Genomic DNA, 17296 nt, shown 5'->3' with positions numbered 1-17296 from the left:
TGGTTTTTTTCTCTGCTATATTCCACAATAAAAAGAAAGACTTTTAAAAGAGTAACAAAAATGTGTTAAGTGTTTGGTATACTGACTGATACTAACAGACTAAGTGCTAAGTAAATTTTGGCTATTATTTTAAACAAGAAATAAGTGATTTTTATTGTAACTGCCCATGTCATGAGTTTAAATAACTGGATGTTGAACAAACATATAAAAATAAACACTGCAAAACATCATTCATCTAGACTCTACTATATAACTTCTAATAATTTGATACTGGCAGAGTATAAGATTACCTCTGGAAAAATAAAACAAAAACAATGACCTTTACATACAAACATGGCATCACCACTCTGCCTGGTGAGAAAGGATTTATCACCTATGCCATTGGCAAGTCAGTTGCACATAGTGTAAAGAAGGCGGCTTTAATGATCACAGATCACACTAGTAGAAATGTTCTGCAACTTGTCTACAACTAAAAACATGCTTGGTAAGTGATGGCTTCCTCCCTTCCCTATTTCCTTCAGCGGCAAATGATAAACACTACATCTGGGCTAGGCTAGCTAGGTTCATGGTGGACTGCCCCAGTATGAGAACAGAAGCTAAACTTCTGGGTCCCGCTTTAGTTAAGCAAATTAAATCTCTATTGACAGCTAAAGGAGTGGAAATCTTTATTTCAGGGCACTGTTAATATTAAGAATTTATTGTTTTGTTTACAATCAACTTTGTACTGATTTCGATAAACCCAAAGTTGCACTTCAAAAATGTTTAAAAGTTCACCAAAAAATGCTATTAAATTTTATAAATAAGCCTCTGAACTAGTATTAATAAAGCATTAATAAAGATACTTTAAAGATAAAAACTAATTTGGTTTGATAGCATCTGCTTAATACTAAGGCAAGCCAAACTGTTAAATTAATACGAAACATAGCCCAATGAGTAATAAAGTGATGCACATATATGCAAATTTAGATGCCAAAGTGGCTGAGTTTATTCTAACAATTTTTTTCATTAAGAACTACCCATTATTTCATCCCCAAACTACCAACATTTCCTATCCGTGCTGTCGGTGATTGGTGTATTCAGTGTAATGCTCCCCATACAGACTACTCTCTCAAAACAAAGTATTGTCTTACAGGAATCCAATCTGCTCTGGTTAACAATGGTCTATTAATATCCAGTGGCATTAATGCAAAGCTCAAACTCAAGTGCCTCAGATAAAAGTGGATGGTGTGCCCATGTGACTTTACAATGAACCAAGTCAGGACTGCTGACTGCAGCCAAAGAATTCAGTCCTCTTCCTAGCCCATCATGTTCTTTACTGATCATTCAAGACCAAGTTACAACAGAATGCATTAAGAATAGAATAATTATGTATTTCAAACCCATAAAACTTGCTAATGTCAGCAAACCAACAACTTAAAAACATTTTAATTCAAGTTACCAGGAAATTTGTACCTTCCAGTATTGATAGTGTAACAATGTGAGCTACGTTTCAAAATGTCTTATTTTTTTTTAATAAAAACCAAAAGTTGTCAAGAATATAAATATATGACTAGTGGCATCATAAATGGGCAGAATATTATAGAAACAATGTACATGGATAAACATGTGATAACAAAAATTGTATTTACTGCATGGTATTTCACGTATTTCGCACATGAATATGTAATTACTTCTCACTATGAAGTATCACTTTCTATACAAGGAAACTGAGCATAAGAGATGGCAAGTCCTTTTTCTGAAGGTAACACAAGTATTAGTGGAAAGACCAAGATTCAAATTCATGACTAACAGCTTGGCTATACATGCATGGGAACAAAGGTAGGGCAAACAGACAAAAAGCAAAGACCAGAAAGGAAATACAGGTACTCTTGATAGATAGAGCTGCTTTGTTTGGGTGAGATTCCTGAGTTCACTGCCTTTTTAAACTGAGAGCATTTCCTAGATATGTGTAACTTGGAAGGCTATAGGTGAAGCCTTATTAGCTTGAACCATCAGAGAAGAGAGTCCAAAACCCAGAAGAACTGGAAATTAAGTGGGAACCTCTAGAAAAAAAGGGAATGATAGCAACAGCAAGCCCCAAATCTCAGCTGACAACGGAGATTTGGTGTAGGTAGAGGTGGTTACCTTCCTTCCCCCAGGAGCCAGGCTTTAAAGCAGGTAGAAACCATAAAATAGAACAGAGACATCAGCTACTGAGTAAGCTGGGGAGGACCCAGCTGGAAGTTTAAACCTAGGCAAGTATTTGTTACAACAGAAAACAATAATCCTTAGAAGAATATAAACAACCACCACAACCTAAAGTCACTACAACGTATTATCTACATTTCCAGTTTTCATGCCAAAATATTACTAAATAGGAAAATATAACCCATAATCAGGTGGAAAAAAACAATCATTAGAAATGAACCCCAAGTAGGCCCAGATGGTAGATTTAGGAGACAATGACTTCCTACTGAGTATAATAAACATGTTCAAAACTTAAAGGTAAATGTGGTACCAGGGAGCAACAGAGAGGTAAGCTCAACACAGAAATGGAAGCTAATTTTTTTTTAAGTTAGAAATTCTAGACCTGAAAATCACAATAATTAGAATGAAAAATTCACTAGATGGACTCAACAGCAGAATGGAGATGGCGGAAGGAGGAAGCAGTGACAAGCATCAACTTACAAATTTGAGAAACTTAACAGACCCAAAAAGAATACACACAAAGAGAAATACTCCTAGGCAAGTCAAATTGCTGAAAGCCAAGGTAAACAGAAAATCTTAAAAACAAGATGTATAGAGATGAGCTTTCTCCTTCTTAGAAACAATGATGGCTAGAAGACACTGGAAGTGTTTATCAAAGCGCTGAAGAAAGAAAACCCCATCAACCAAGAAGTCTACATCCAGCAAAATTATCTTTCAAAAGTGAAATGAAATAAAGACATCCTCAGATAATCAAAAACTGAAAGAATTTTGTTGCCAGTTGACCTTCCATTACAAGAAGTAATCATGGAAGAAGTACTCAGATGGCAACACAGAGCTACAGGAGGAAATGAAGAATTAAAATAAATCCCATATGGTATCTATTTTTCTTTTCTCTTTTAAAGCCATATGACTGCTGAAAGCAAAAATACAACATTGTATTGTTGTGTGTATAATTTCTATGACAACTAGAGCACTAAGGAAAGAAAAGTGATCTGTTCTTTGGTTCCCATATATTAGCTGAAGAAATTCAAAATTCTAAGTAGAGTAAGCAGTAAAACAATAATGCAAAAGGACATATAACTAGAAAGTCATACTAAAAAAATTTAGAGGAATGAAAAACAGAAAACAAATTGCAAAATACCAGGCCTAACTTAACGAAATCACAATTAAGTGGACTAAACAGTCTACAAAGAGAAAATGGAAGTTATGATACATGTTATCATACAGTTCACACATGCAAACATTCACTTAAATACAAGAGTACTATGGGTGACATAGAAAACTCTGACTACTTATTTACTAATAAGTTATTTAATGCTAGGCAAGAAGAGTAGCATATAAAATTATAGTTTAAGATATATATAAAAGTACAAAAATGTTAAGAATTTAAAGTATTTAATTTATTTTCCAACCCTTCTATAGTCTTTTCTCTTCATAATAAAATAAACATTTTTCAAATAAACAAAGCACAATAAATCTCTTGGAATAAATTCTTGAAGTGTTGGTTTTGAAAAGGATTAATCCTCAGCCTTTTAAAATTTAACACTCCACAATAAAAAAATTTTTTTAAATGACTGATGCATTGCTAAAAAAAAAATGAAATAAAATAAAATTTGATGCTCTAAAATGATTTGAGACTGATTTTCCAAAAATGTGTGGTTTGTTGGCTCTATTTTTATCAAGATTATAAACACTGGCCCTAACCGGTGTGGCTCAGATGGTTGGGCAACGTCCCGCAAAGCAAAAGGTTCAATTCTGGTCAGGGCACATGCCTGGGTTTGAGACGCACCAATACATGTTTCTCTCCCTCTCTTTTCCCCTTCCCCTGTTCCCCTCTAAAAATCTTTTTTTTAAATCTAAAAAAAAAAAAAGATTATAAACACTGTTGTTAATCTGTGCCAGCACAATGTTACATAGAGATGCTGCAATAATCAAAACTCAAGTCCTATCTTTGGATCTACGCTAAGGGCTCTTCTAGGCTGCTATTTTCTGAGAACTCTGTTTCTGCTTTTCTTATCTTCTGTCTGTACAACATGCTGGCTATCTCTGGATCCATCTTTCCCAGTGGTCATTTCCCCTTCTAACCTGCCCTGGTTCTGGAAACCAGATAGCCATATTTTTTATAACTATGTACAAAGTGTAACTATATAGTCCCCAGTTTAGATGTGGTGAATCCCTTTGATGTAAAATCTTTTTGGTTGTCATGTTGTTGTTTGCTTAATTACTGGATCAGCTTTATGATCAGCCAATCTACCAAATGACTAAGACTGAAATAGGTGGAATAGTATAGTAATTTCTCCAAGCCAAATTTATTATTTCTAGAAATGTGTAGGTAAGCCAGTACTGAGTTTAAATTCCCTGTAGAATCTTAACACACCACTTAATAAACAACATATATGTTTATCCTAATACCTGACTTGCAAGCTTTCATTAACGACCACTTAATAAGCAACATATATGTTTATCCTAATACCTGACTTGCAAGCTTTCATTAACGTGCCTAGGTTTAACTCCAGCATCTAACACTGACTGGCTGTGAGACGTGGGCAAGTTGCTATTAGCCTCTGAATTTGTCTGTCTGTAAATTACCTGGTTTGGAAGGTGGTGCCTAGACAACAGAGAGCTCCTGAAATATGGCAGATGTTCAATAATGGGTAACTTAATACAATTTAGTCTACAGCTGTCCAATGGTTAAAGCCAGCTCTTCGATCAATCGTTAGCACCTGTCTACCACAGAGGTATTTCAAAGTTGAGTAAAGAAAATAACTGTGTGCTACTGCCATAGGGGCAACCAAAGTTTAAGACTTGCAACATGGTCTAGGATACTTGGTCTCAAATCTGACTTTCTGGGAATCACCAGAAAGGTTTTCAAAAGCTGCCTCTACATTCTTTGGAAGAGAGAAGTCTAATTTTTCTCTAAGTGATTCTTTTAGAAATTTGGGAATCACTGGTCCAGAAGAAAAGAATAAGGAGACTAAGACCTAAATTTCAAAAAAAAGTCAGCCTCATAGCCCTGACCCGGGGTGTGGCTCAGTTGGTTGGGGACCATCCTGCAAACGGAAAGGTCACCAGGTCAACTCCAGGTCAGGGCACAAGCCTGGGTTGCTAGGTCCCCAGTTGGGGGTAGACAGGAGGCAATCGATCAGTGCTTCTTTTGCCTATTGCTATTTCTCTCCTTCTCTTCCCCTCTCTCTAAAAATAAATAAAATCTTTAAAAATTTCAGCTTTACCAAGTATTACTTACGTGGCTTTAGGCAAATCACAACGTTCCAAAATGAGATTGCTACCAAGACTTTCTGAAAACCCATCTCCTCCAAATGCAGATTTGAAGACCAAATATAGATATGTAGCTTAAGAGAGCTTTAGAAACACTAACAATTTATACCATATTAAGAAATTTGATACAGCCTTCCCAATTAAAGACCACATTTCAATTCTCAGACAGAAAAAGATAAATTCCACTGATTCAATAAACACTTCATTGAGGGCCCAATATGTTCTAGAAACCTGTAAGAAAGAATCCCAAGCAAAATTAAAAGAAAATTTGGATGCTAGTAATTTTAAACTAGTGGTGACTAATGTGAAAGAAAAGAAGAAAAAGGAGGAACAAGGAAAGGGAAAAGGTTCCCTAAACAGTACTATATAACAGTAACCTCTGTGACGATGGAAATGTTCTACATCTCCACTGTCCAATATAATAGCCATCAGCCATGTATGGGTATTGAGCACTTAAAATGTGACTCAAGTAATTGAGCTGAATCTTAAATTGAATTTACACTGAGTTTAACAGCCACATGTCACTAGTGGTTACAGTATTAAAAAAACGCAACCCTAGAACATTTGCAAATTTAGGTCACACTTTTGGGAGACATGGATACGAAAAGGCAGAAGAAATGAAGAAAAAATTAGCAAAATTCCATTTGTAAACAACTTTTCTTAGCCCTGGCTGGTGTGCATCAGTGGATTGAGTGCTGGGCCTGCACACCAAAGGGTTGCCTGTTCAGTTCCCAGCCTAGGTTTCGAGCCAGGTCTCCAGTAGGGGGCGCACACGAAGCAACCATACCTTGATGTTTCTCTCTCTCTCTCTTTCTCCCTCCCTTCCCTTCTCTAAAAATGAGTAAATAATATCTTCAAAAAAAAACCCCAAACTTTTTAATATTTCTTTTTGAAGACTTTTCTACTAGGAAAAGATATATGCATAGAATGAAACTCAGGAGCCCAAAACTTTGGAAGTAACACAAACTAGAAGTAAGATTGTTACCAACCCTGGTTCTGCCAGACATAGGCCTTATAATCCTGTACAGGTTACTTAGCTCCTCTGTGCCTTAAACTCCAACTGTGCAAATCGGGGCAACTTGCCTGTTGAATGAATTACAGAGATTAAAGATAACAGATATAAAACATATAAAAGAGTTTAAGATTCTTTTGTACTACATTAATTCATTAAAAGGAAACTATATATATTATTCCATACATATTGCCTGAGTGAGAGTCAGCTATGTCAGGTCTATACACAGGGTACTACAAACATAGTCTGCTTCTCACAGAGCCTGACTTCAGTTCCAGTTGACTCAACCACATTAATAAATATACTACCACTAAATGAAGTAAGAACTTTAAGGAAAAAGGGATTTGTTCTACATTGGACAACAATAAGGCTTCCTCTCTCAGGAAATAAGGATTAAAGTGAAATATTTAAACTGAAAAGTTAACTGTGTGTATGAGGGGCAGGGAGGAAGAGTTTGTGGGTAGTATCACAAATGGCCAAAGGTATTGTGCCATTGAGTAATTTTAACACTGAAGAACTAGTAGACCAGAGCTAGACAGTGCAGGGCTAGTTTTAAGCTAAGGGATGACATAATCAATTTTGTTTTGAAAAGATCATTCTGGGTACAATAGTGATGGGAGGGCACAGTGAATTCAAGGAACCCAGTTAAAAGGCTACTGTAGGAGGGACATTCCACAACTGGGTCTAGGACGGCAGCAGTGAAGATAAAAGGAGTATTTAGGAAACAGAGGTGATAGAACTTGGTGATGGACTGGATATGGAGGAATAAAAGTGCCAAGGATGGCTCAGGTTTCTCACTTGTGCAATATGATGAATGGTGGTACTATTCAGAGAGACATAGGACCCACTAAAAGAAGGCCTGGGTTGTTTTGCTTCTGAAGGGGGAGGGAGGAAGTCATAAGTTTGTGAGTCTGGAGTGCCTTTGAGATACAAAGCAAAAATGTTCAGCAGGCATTGGGTGCCTAAAACTCAGAAAAGGAGCATGGGGTGGAACACAAAATGTTGGCAATTATTAGCCTACAGACAGATAATACAGCGTAGAAGAGAAGAAGCCAGAGGAAGAAGAAAAGACAGACTCAAACCTTGAGGCTGGCTAAATTTAAAAATAAAGGAAACTGCAAAAGACACTGGACTGAAAGAGCCACAGAGAGAAGAAAAATGAAGACTGAGTGGTATTATGGAAGCCAAAGAAATGATAAGAAGACTTCAAAAGAACATCAAATGCTGCTGGAAGGTTGAATGCTGCTGGGGTGTCCTGGTATTGGTGATAAGGATGGAGGTGACTAGTGACTTTAATAAGAATTACTTGGGTAAAATGATGGGGTAGAAGTCATATTACAGCAGATGGTCATGGATCCTCTAAATCTTCCTCCACTGGAGTAATCAAGCCCGCCCTACCAAGCCACCTACCCTCCAAAATGATCTGCATACTAAACTCAAAGCTACATTGTTAAAGGAACTTAACAACTCAAGAAAGAACAATGCCAGTGGTTTTTAACCTAAATGAATATGTAATTTGTGAATGTTCAAGAACAGCATGGTAAGCATTTAAAGCAGAGAAATTTCTGAGCCCAAGGGTAATACAAACACACCAGCCCGTAATTAGCTTCTGCAGAGAGACAACAGTCCACTAAACTATTTTTGCTTTCAGATTTCCCCCTTCTTATAATTAGAAATCCCCAAGTTCTTTACCAGGACCATAGTTTGCATAACGGCTTTAAGACAACACTGGTACTGGATCTAATGAAAAGTGTTAGAATAACAAAGCCACTGACAGATACTAGCTTTCATATTTTAAATAGAAAGCCAATTACTTTCTGTTTAAAAACACTGATATATTTTTACCTTCAGTATTTTAAGTAGTTTTCCTTGCTGTCCATCCCCAACACTTTCACTTTGTGGAATCAATGTATTACTTCCCCATCCCTTTGAAAAACTACTGATTTTCATGGCTTTACCTAAATTTGTAGCATCCAAGGACATTATTATACAATTATTTAAATCCCATTTTTCTTAAGTTCTTTTCTTTTACTAACCAGTAGCTGCAATTTGGTGTTTACCCCACTGCAGAACTCATTTGTAAAATGAAATCCAACTCTTGAGTCCACCTGCCAAACTTGCTCTTCCACATGGTCTTCTGTATCTCCAAATCTACATACTGCATTCTCAACAGGAAAACCCTGGCATCGGTCTTTCTACACACCCTCTCATCCAAACCATCAGCAAATCCCCCAAATTCTACCTTCTAGACATAGTCAGTATGTGAACACCTCTCACTATATCACACATTATTACCTTAGTAAAAGTTCTGTCCTCTTGACTGAAATACTGCAATAGGCTTCTAACAAGTCTCCCAGCTTCCACCGTTACCCTCTTATAGTGAGTGCATCCTCCACAGAGCAGACAGGTATTGTAAAAAGGTAAGTCAGGCTGTTAGGTCTATGCTCAAAACCCTCCATGGGCCCTGGCTGGTATAGCTCAGTGGATTGAGCACGGGACTGTGAAGCAAAGGGTTGCTGGTTCGATTCCCAGTCAGGGTACATGCCTAGGTTGCAGGCCAGGTCCCCAGTAGGGGACACGAGAGAGGCAACCACACATTAATGTTTCTCTCCCACTCTTTCTCCTTCCCTTCCCCCCTCTCTAAAAATAAATAAATATTAAAAAAAAAAACAACACTCCTGGCTCCCTACACTCAAGACTCCCTACATCACTCAACAGTAAAGTCTTTATCATGATCTAAAAGTTCTCCGGTGTTTGTTCCTCACTACAGCTTTCACCTCCTCTCCTGTAGCTCTCCGCCTCCTCACTCCAGCCCCGCTGGTCTCCCTGTTTCCCAATTACACCAAGCACACTCCCATCTGAGGGTCTTGGTGTTTGCAGCTCATCTCCCTAGATTGTTCTTCCCCTAGATACTTCCTCCCTTACTCCCTTCTAGTGTCTGCTCACCTATCAGAGAGGCTTTCTCTGACTTCTCCAAAATAGCCCCACCCCAGCCATCACCATCTACCCACCTTCAGTGTTCTTCACAACTACATGTGACCTGCTTGTTTCTCGTGTGCTGCTATTAGAATGAAAGTCCCGTAACTCTGCCGTGTTCACGGCTGCATCCCCAGCACTTAGTTTAGAATAGTGTTGCTGGTACTCAGTAAGAATTGTTCAATAATCAAATTAATATTTATTTCACTTCAATGAATACTAATGAAATGGAACCAATTTGATTAGTACTACAGACTTCCCAAACACATATATAAAACATGTAATTAAAAATTAATGAAAACAAACACACTCGATACATAACCAAGAAATATTATTTTAGTCCTTTGGATACCAACTGCGCAGGATTGGCAATGTGAGCACGAAGACAAACACACACACAGGAGACATCAAGTGTGATGGCAGTGTTCAGATGGTGCCTCCACATTCAGAGAGTGCATCCAGTATTGTGGATAAACCAGACTTAATCTCTGGTGGCATGGGTTTGACAGGGTGAAGCCTCTGTGAAAGTGTGACTTTACCACATGCAAGCATTTCTTATCAGGGTCCCACTTTTACTCACTCCTGGAACTTCGATACTCCCTAACCTCAGGGATGTGACTCATCCTCGTTCCTCTAGGGTGACCTTTAAGAACTCAAGCTACATACTAAAGTAATTAGTAGTGTGTGGAATTGCTTGCCCAAGAATCAACACGGCCCAGTCCGAAGCAGCTATAGGAGTCAGGAGATAACATACCTGTTTATGTTTTACAGGAAGTCCTTGTTAAGTGGGAGGGATTGTCCACCCCAACACATTCAATAAGCATATCTTTATTAAGTACCTATTCGCTGTATGGAGATGAATGAGACACAGGTTCAGATCCCAGTGAAAGAGATGATCGTATCATACATCATCACGAGAATTCCTCCTCATTTCTCTGTTACGTAATCATTACCCTCTTGGGAGGTCATAAACAGGTGATGGTGGTAATCCCCAACATGTCCCCCTCAGCATCCCTGCCATCGCAGGGCCAGTCTGGGGGACAGGCAGGAATAAGAAATAAGAAAGGGGAATTACTACATTCTGGCATTAGAATCAGAAAAACCCAGGTGTGAAACCCTCTGCACAACTTTCTTTTCTCCTTTTCATGGTTTTTTTTTTTTTGAGAGTACATTTATTAAAGCTGGGGACAGTGAAACAAAGGAAGGGCTTAGGATAGAAGAAGCAACAGAGTGAGCCGAGGGCGGTGCTCTGCTTTGGCTCCCCAGAACTCTGGGGGGAAAAGTGAGCCACCCTGGGCTGCGTGGACTCGCTGAGAAGTAAAAGTCCCTGTGACAGAAGTGAGCCAAAGCGGGGAAGAGCAGGAGAAAAGGGGCCCTTGGACACAGTTTGGGGGGTTAGGCCAGGACAAGGGGCTGCCGCCCACTGCCCCTCTGGCCTCAGAACTTAGGAGGAAGAGAACAGAGATACATGCTGAGTAAGAAGGGAAAGAAAGGTGTGGGCGTGTTCCACACGGAGCCTTCTTACACCACTTTCTGTGAGTGACATTCAGCAATGTCTTCAACTTCTATATGCCCATTTTATCATCATTATTATCATTTTATTTCCTAAGAAATAAATTTTAAAATTCAACAAGCTCATAAGATATAAAAGACACTTGATATAGTTGCTTTCTTTAATTCCCTTTTTATTAATGAAAAAGGCTGAAAACAGGCCACATACAAAGACTAGACATACTGATACAGGGTGCAGCCAAGGCGGGGGTGCGGCAGGGGGAGGCAAAAAAAGATTTGGAATGGTGTCCAGAATTCAAAGTGTATAGGAATATTGGAGAGACATATAAGATGTCCTCACTCCCCCCACCAGGGGGAAGAGACCAATAGAGCAGGGCCATTGAGAACTGTTTTGCATAGCAACAGTTTTGCAGCTAACCTCCGAATGATTATTTAACATATCTATAACCTTTAACTGGTTTCATAGATATGTTAAATAGCAGTGGCCAAGTTTGGAGCCAGGGAGAAGGGAGTGGCTGGGACCCAGGATGGAACTAGGGGCAGGTCCCCTGAGTTACAGCGCCTGTGTGAGAGCTTGGAAAAGATTGGCTCCGGGACATGAAGGGAGAACTGCCCAGTTGAGGAGAGGGCCACGCAGTTTGGGGCAGAGTGAAGACCCCTGCAGTCTTGAGGAGAAAACCATGCAGTTTTGGCAAGAGGGCACACCCCTGCAGTCAAATGAAAGAGAGAGCCACGCGGTTTCAGCAAAGTAAGGGCCCCTCTTGGCCAGGTGAAGAAAGAGCCATGTGGTTTTGGCAGTGTGGACCCCTTTTCCCAGATGAAAGGGAAAACCACGCAGCTTTGCCAGAATGGAGACCCCTGCAGCCAGGTGAAGAAGAAAGCCACATGCTTTTGGTGGAGTGCAGACCCCTGCAGCTTTGGTAAAAGAGGCCCACGCACCTTTGGGGTGCCCCCTTTGGCCACGTGGCCTGGAAAGCAGGAGAGACTTTGACTGGAACTGGGTACAAAGAACTCTTGCCAATGGACCATGAGAGGGTACCACAGTACTTTGGATTAACTCGAGATCCTGCACAGTGACACAGCTGACGATACCAGTGGCCTGAAACACAGACCTGTGCTCTTTTCCTGATTTACGGTACCCGGAGTTGGGACAGTGGGAGAAGGGAGCGCTGTGTGGGTGCAGGTGTATACCCTAAAAGACTTTGATATTTTAGTGGAGGCGTTAGGCCTGAATAGCATTAAATAAACATTTTGTTTCCTTTTCACAAATCTCTGGCCTTGAGAGATGTCTTTCTAATTGGTGGCGGACAGAAGAGCCCAGTAGATATTAGTATTCTGTCCTTGGGAAGGGCCCCTGTTCTGTAGCAGTTTTTGGCACCCCTAGGTGGGCCAAATATTGCCCCCCCTACCCAACCTCTTGTTCGGTAACAATACCACCAGCATATGGCTCCCAAGCTTTGGCCAAAGACAACTATGTTGTCTTAAAGTAATGCTACCTTTTAAACTTGTTTTAATGAAGAGTTTCTCCTTTCTTTAAAACTTTTCTCTCAGTTTCCCTGACACTACTCTCCTGGCTATCTATTTATGACCAGCCTACCTTAATTCTCTTAGGTGGTGTCTCCTTGATTCCTGACATACCTTTAGACATTCTCTAGGCTCAATCCCAGAGCCTATACCTGTTTTCTTATCTACTCACTCTCCTTAGGTAATTTCATCCACAACCTTAGACACTACATACACACATACACATACACATATACACAAACACACATACAGGACACACACACATTTCTGCCCTCCTCCCTCATAAAGACTCATGGACTATGATGTCTTACAGGCTACTCAAAACAGAATTCTTTCTTTACCTCCCCTCCCAAATATCTATTCCTTCTCATTTCAAAGAAGTATTGCCATCTATTCAGGTACTCACGTCCAAAACGTGCGGATCAGCTTCTCTTTCCCTCCCATGTCCAACCTACCTACATCCAATTCAATCTGCCGCCAAGACTTATTTTCTGCACCCCAGATCACACTAATCACTTGGATTCTTGCCCCTGCCACTCCATTCTTCACCCAGCAGCCAAAGATGTTAAAACAGATCGTGTTGCTACCTCACACAAAATACTTCAATCACTTCTAATTACATGTATAGTAAAATCTTACACTGGCCTCCTTATAGTTCTTTGGATGTATCCCTCTCTCATTTTATGACCTTCATATATGCCGTTCCTTTGACCTGGAATGTTTTCCTACCCTACCATCAATTGATCCTTCAGGTTTGTGCTTTATGAAACACTTCTTGAAAAAGGCTTCCCCAACCACAATTAAAATTAGGTCCTATTATATCCTCACTGGCAGCCTATACTTTGCTTCCTGAGCATTGAAAATAAAAAGTTTGTAACGGTGTTATATGCACAACTATTCAGTTAATGCATGTTTAAACTGATTAGGGAAATCTGTTTCCCTAATCACTGCCTCATTCTGCAGTGCTACATCCATGTGTCCCACAGCTAAGAAACTCCTCTCACCGGTAAATACTCAATAAACAGACAACTCATGAGTCCTGGCCCTAGAATGGCTGGACAATACAGCAAGATACACCATGGATATTTAACTAATCCCCTTCAGTTGGAGCTTTAGGCAAAGTACTTCAAAAAATCACCGTGCTGGGCAATGAAAAGGATTCAAGGAGAAGGAAGACAAATTCCCCTAAGTTTCTGACAGCTTGTGTCTTCATTTCTTTTGTTCTTCCATAGTTCCTACCACAGAGTCAGACCCATGGTAGATCCTTAATTAAGCATTTAGTGACCAAAATATTATACTGCATGGTAATCAATAAAGCGCTAAATTAAATGTTGTAAAAGTCTAACATGTTATAACATTCGGTTCCCTGAGGGCTAGAAGCATTCGAAGAGATTTTAAGAAAAGAGAACTCAATCTAGACAGGATGTGAAACAACTTTTAGGATCTGCCCAACCAGTGCTATCACCCCTCTCCTGCCCTCCTTCAACAGTGGGATAGCCAGATATGCACTCCTTAACACAAAACTTTTCTTTAATCTATTTGCTAACTTCTAAGCAAAATTATCTTCAATATTATATTCTATGCTTAGTTTTTTGGGGGGTTTTTTTTGGGGGGGCGGGGTGATTTGGCCATAAAGGACCTGAGTGGAAGAATATAAAAAAATACAAAGAATTCACTATACCACTTGTTACATAAATACAACTCTAAACATAACATTTTAAATACTATATTCACCTAATAATGTAGGAACTAAGAGGGTCTAAAATTGGAATCATGGAGTTTAGATACTTTCTGAAGGGCCAATATTAGTATATGAAGATCAAAACTGTAACTACACTAGCTGTTATTTTTCAAGCACTGAACATGAGCCCTTATGTGCATTTTTCTAGTCTTTACAATAACACTGAAAGCTGAAAAAGCTGAGACTGAAAAGCTGGGTGACTCCAACTCCTATACAACTTACAACACAGGTGTTCTTTTTTAGGCACTGTAAATTGGCCCAATACTGCCAAAATAAACACACACACACACACACACACACACACACACAACCCCAAAGTTTTAGAGAACTTCAAATGCCTTATTACTGAGAAAATATAATGTTAAATAACACCACTTTCTTAGGAAGCATACAAGTTCAAGGAATATAACATCCTTTGACGTAAAAAGCCTTTCTAGAACTTACAGGTAAATATAAAGTGCTTCACTGCTAAACTACTCAGCTTTTTTATAAATCTGGTATTTTCAATAATAAAAGTTCTCTCTCAAAAAAAAATTACCAGGTACATATCAACTTTATAAAGATTTTGAGTTTTGGAAGGAAAAAAATAATAGATTTGAGAGGAACTACCTGAGTATGAGTAATTGTTATGAGAACTGTTTTTCTTCTAATATAACAAAATACCACAATGGAATAACACAAGAGTACTATTATTCAAAGCTAAATGATGTCAGGCTTCTATTCAATAAGCTGTAAGCATTGAGATAATCATTTCAAACTGTATGAATGTTACATTATCAAACATTGGGACAAATACATTCTTGTATAAAATGACCATATAAGATCAAATAATCATATCAAGAAGAAATTTCATCCTTCTATATTTAAACTTGTGCACACTGTGATCTTTTCAACCTGTACCAACTCTGCATTCACCAAATTCCATCAATGTGGTCATTACACATTGTAAAAGCAAACTTCAAGTAATCCCAACCCATAAAAAAAGTTAAATATTAATTGATGGAATTTCAAAAGCATCAATTGCTGTCTTGAAATCACGATTTTGTACCATAAAGAAATAAAAGATAAAAGTCGTATATGACCATAAAATAGAATTACAGAAACGATATACGGATGATTTTCTCTTCACAAAGTGTTAACTACTTATGCAAGACCCCAGAAAGTCTTTCTGGACTTCCGCCACAGAAAAAAACAACAACACGCACTCTCTCAATCTCTCTCTCTCCTCCCCCCTCCCTCGCTCTGTGCCCCCTCCTCCGCCTTTTTTAATAGTCCTCTCCCAAAAGGTTTACATTAAAAATGGATTTATGCCATTATCAGGAACACCATGTCCCAAGATTTATGATCTTTGCATATTCAAGACTGCAGGAATTGAGTTTTAATAATTCATGGACCACAAACACAATTAAGATTTTTTTCCTCAAACACTAAAGTTCTCACTCTTGGGACCCCTAATGGGTGTACATGAGCCCTGCAATACAATCTTTAACATAGATGGAGGTGGGCTCTTCTCTACAGACTGACGTCCTGACCTATACCTCCTGCACATTCCCTTCCCAGGGTCCAGGAGCGTAACTCATTCAGAGGGATGGTCATTGTTAAGGTCGAGTGAGAAACCAGCACGGACAAGCAATATAACTGCATGAGGAAAGTTGTTAAATGCAGTCTCTCCTGTATCACGTAACTAGTCTAACCCGCTGCAAACTTTTAAGAGATTAAGTTACATTCCTATGCAATTCCACCCTTGACAGCTGAATCCAGAGATGCCAGCAAGTCGTGCACGTCAAATCCCGCCACCTCAGCGGTGGGGAGCCAGCGGCCACATCCCGCGGTCGGCGTGAACCAGTGGTTGGGGACGGAGGGAGGGCCAGGAGAGCTCACCTTTTCCAGCTCGTCGTGAAGCTCCGCTAGGCTGGGCCGGAGCAACTTCTCGCCCAGCTGCGCTACTGTGTGCCGGTAATGGTCGATCCTGGGCACGGCGTCCATGGTGTTGTGGCCAAAGGTGCGCAGGTAGTAGGTATTAGTATGGGTGTCATAGTAGTAGTGCTGGTGGTGCCCGCCGCCGCCGCCCGAGTGCAGACTGCTGCCCTCGCTCAGCACTGTGTCCCCACCGTTCTGAAAGCTCACGTTAGGCCCTTCGCCTCCGACCCCCGCCGCATCCGACAGGCTCTCCTCCGCTGAAGAGGAGGCAGCCGGGTCCACGAAGTTCACACGGAAGCGGCCCTTGGCTTCCTCGCTGCCTTTCGCCTGCCCGCTTTCGCCGATTGGTTTCCCGTCCACGGAGGACTCCTTGGTCCCCGTCCCAACACCAGCTGCAGCCGCTGCCGCGGCAGCCCGCCCTGCGTTCTCGGAAACCAAGTCCACCTGGAAGCGGCTCTGGCTCGGGGTGGGCCCCAGAGGTCTGCCCAGCCCGTCCCCGGCCGCCGCTGCGCCCTCGCCCGGGACCCCGCCGCCGCCCCGGCTAGCGGCCGCAGCATCCTCCGTCACGGAGGGCACGGCCGCGCCGGGCAGGTCCACCCCGGGGGCAGCTAGCACAGCCGCTGGCGGCGTTTCTCCGACCCCAGACAGCCTAGGGGCGCCGGAGGAGGGCGCCGTAGGCCTCGGCTCCATCACCGCCCGACCCTCGGCGGACCCGGAGAGCCTGGCGGACGTCGCGGGCTGCACGCCCTCCGCAGTCGCAACGCCTGATGAGGGAGTCACTCTCCCGGTTGCCGGGTGTCCGCCGCTCGCAGCCCAGTCAGCGCGAGAGTGCAGCTTGCGCGGGGCGGGCCCCGCTGTTTAAAGGCTCGGCGGGGCCACGGCAGTGGCGGCTCTGGCTGCAGCACGCGGGAGGCGGGGCCCGCGGCTCCTCCACCCCTCAGCCCGCCCACCCGCGGTCCCTCAGTGACGCCCGGCAGACGCTCCCCCAAGGCCCTGGCCCTGTTCAGGTCTTGCGCGACCCCGCGCAAGAACTGCCCGCGCAGGGGTCGTGCCCAGCCAGTCCGCTTTGGGAAGCAAGAGCAGCGAGATGCAGGAGTAGCTGCGCACCGCCAGACCGCTGCCGCAGGGAAGACCTCCGCGCCGCTACC

At 41.4% G+C, this 17296-nt stretch overlaps 1 protein-coding gene across 1 annotated transcript in view; it reads right to left on the bottom strand.

Moving 5' to 3' along the window:
* SLC12A2 (solute carrier family 12 member 2) overlaps nt 1-16967 on the bottom strand; it is a 93907-nt gene extending 76940 nt beyond the window's left edge. Inside the window, exon 1 of the mRNA XM_037138207.2 lies at nt 16110-16967. Within this exon, the coding sequence (XP_036994102.2) occupies nt 16110-16838 (729 nt within the window). The 5' untranslated portion in view covers nt 16839-16967. The remainder of the gene's footprint in view (nt 1-16109) is intronic.
* Between the last annotated feature and the right edge of the window lie 329 nt (nt 16968-17296).

Source organism: Artibeus jamaicensis, unplaced genomic scaffold, assembly GCF_021234435.1.
Source record: "Artibeus jamaicensis isolate MK-2021 breed Jamaican fruit bat unplaced genomic scaffold, CSHL_Jam_final contig_402, whole genome shotgun sequence".
Taxonomy (NCBI): Eukaryota; Metazoa; Chordata; class Mammalia; order Chiroptera; family Phyllostomidae; genus Artibeus; species Artibeus jamaicensis.
The sequence above is the reverse complement of the archived record's forward strand: the minus strand, read 5'-3'. Positions and strand labels throughout refer to the sequence as shown.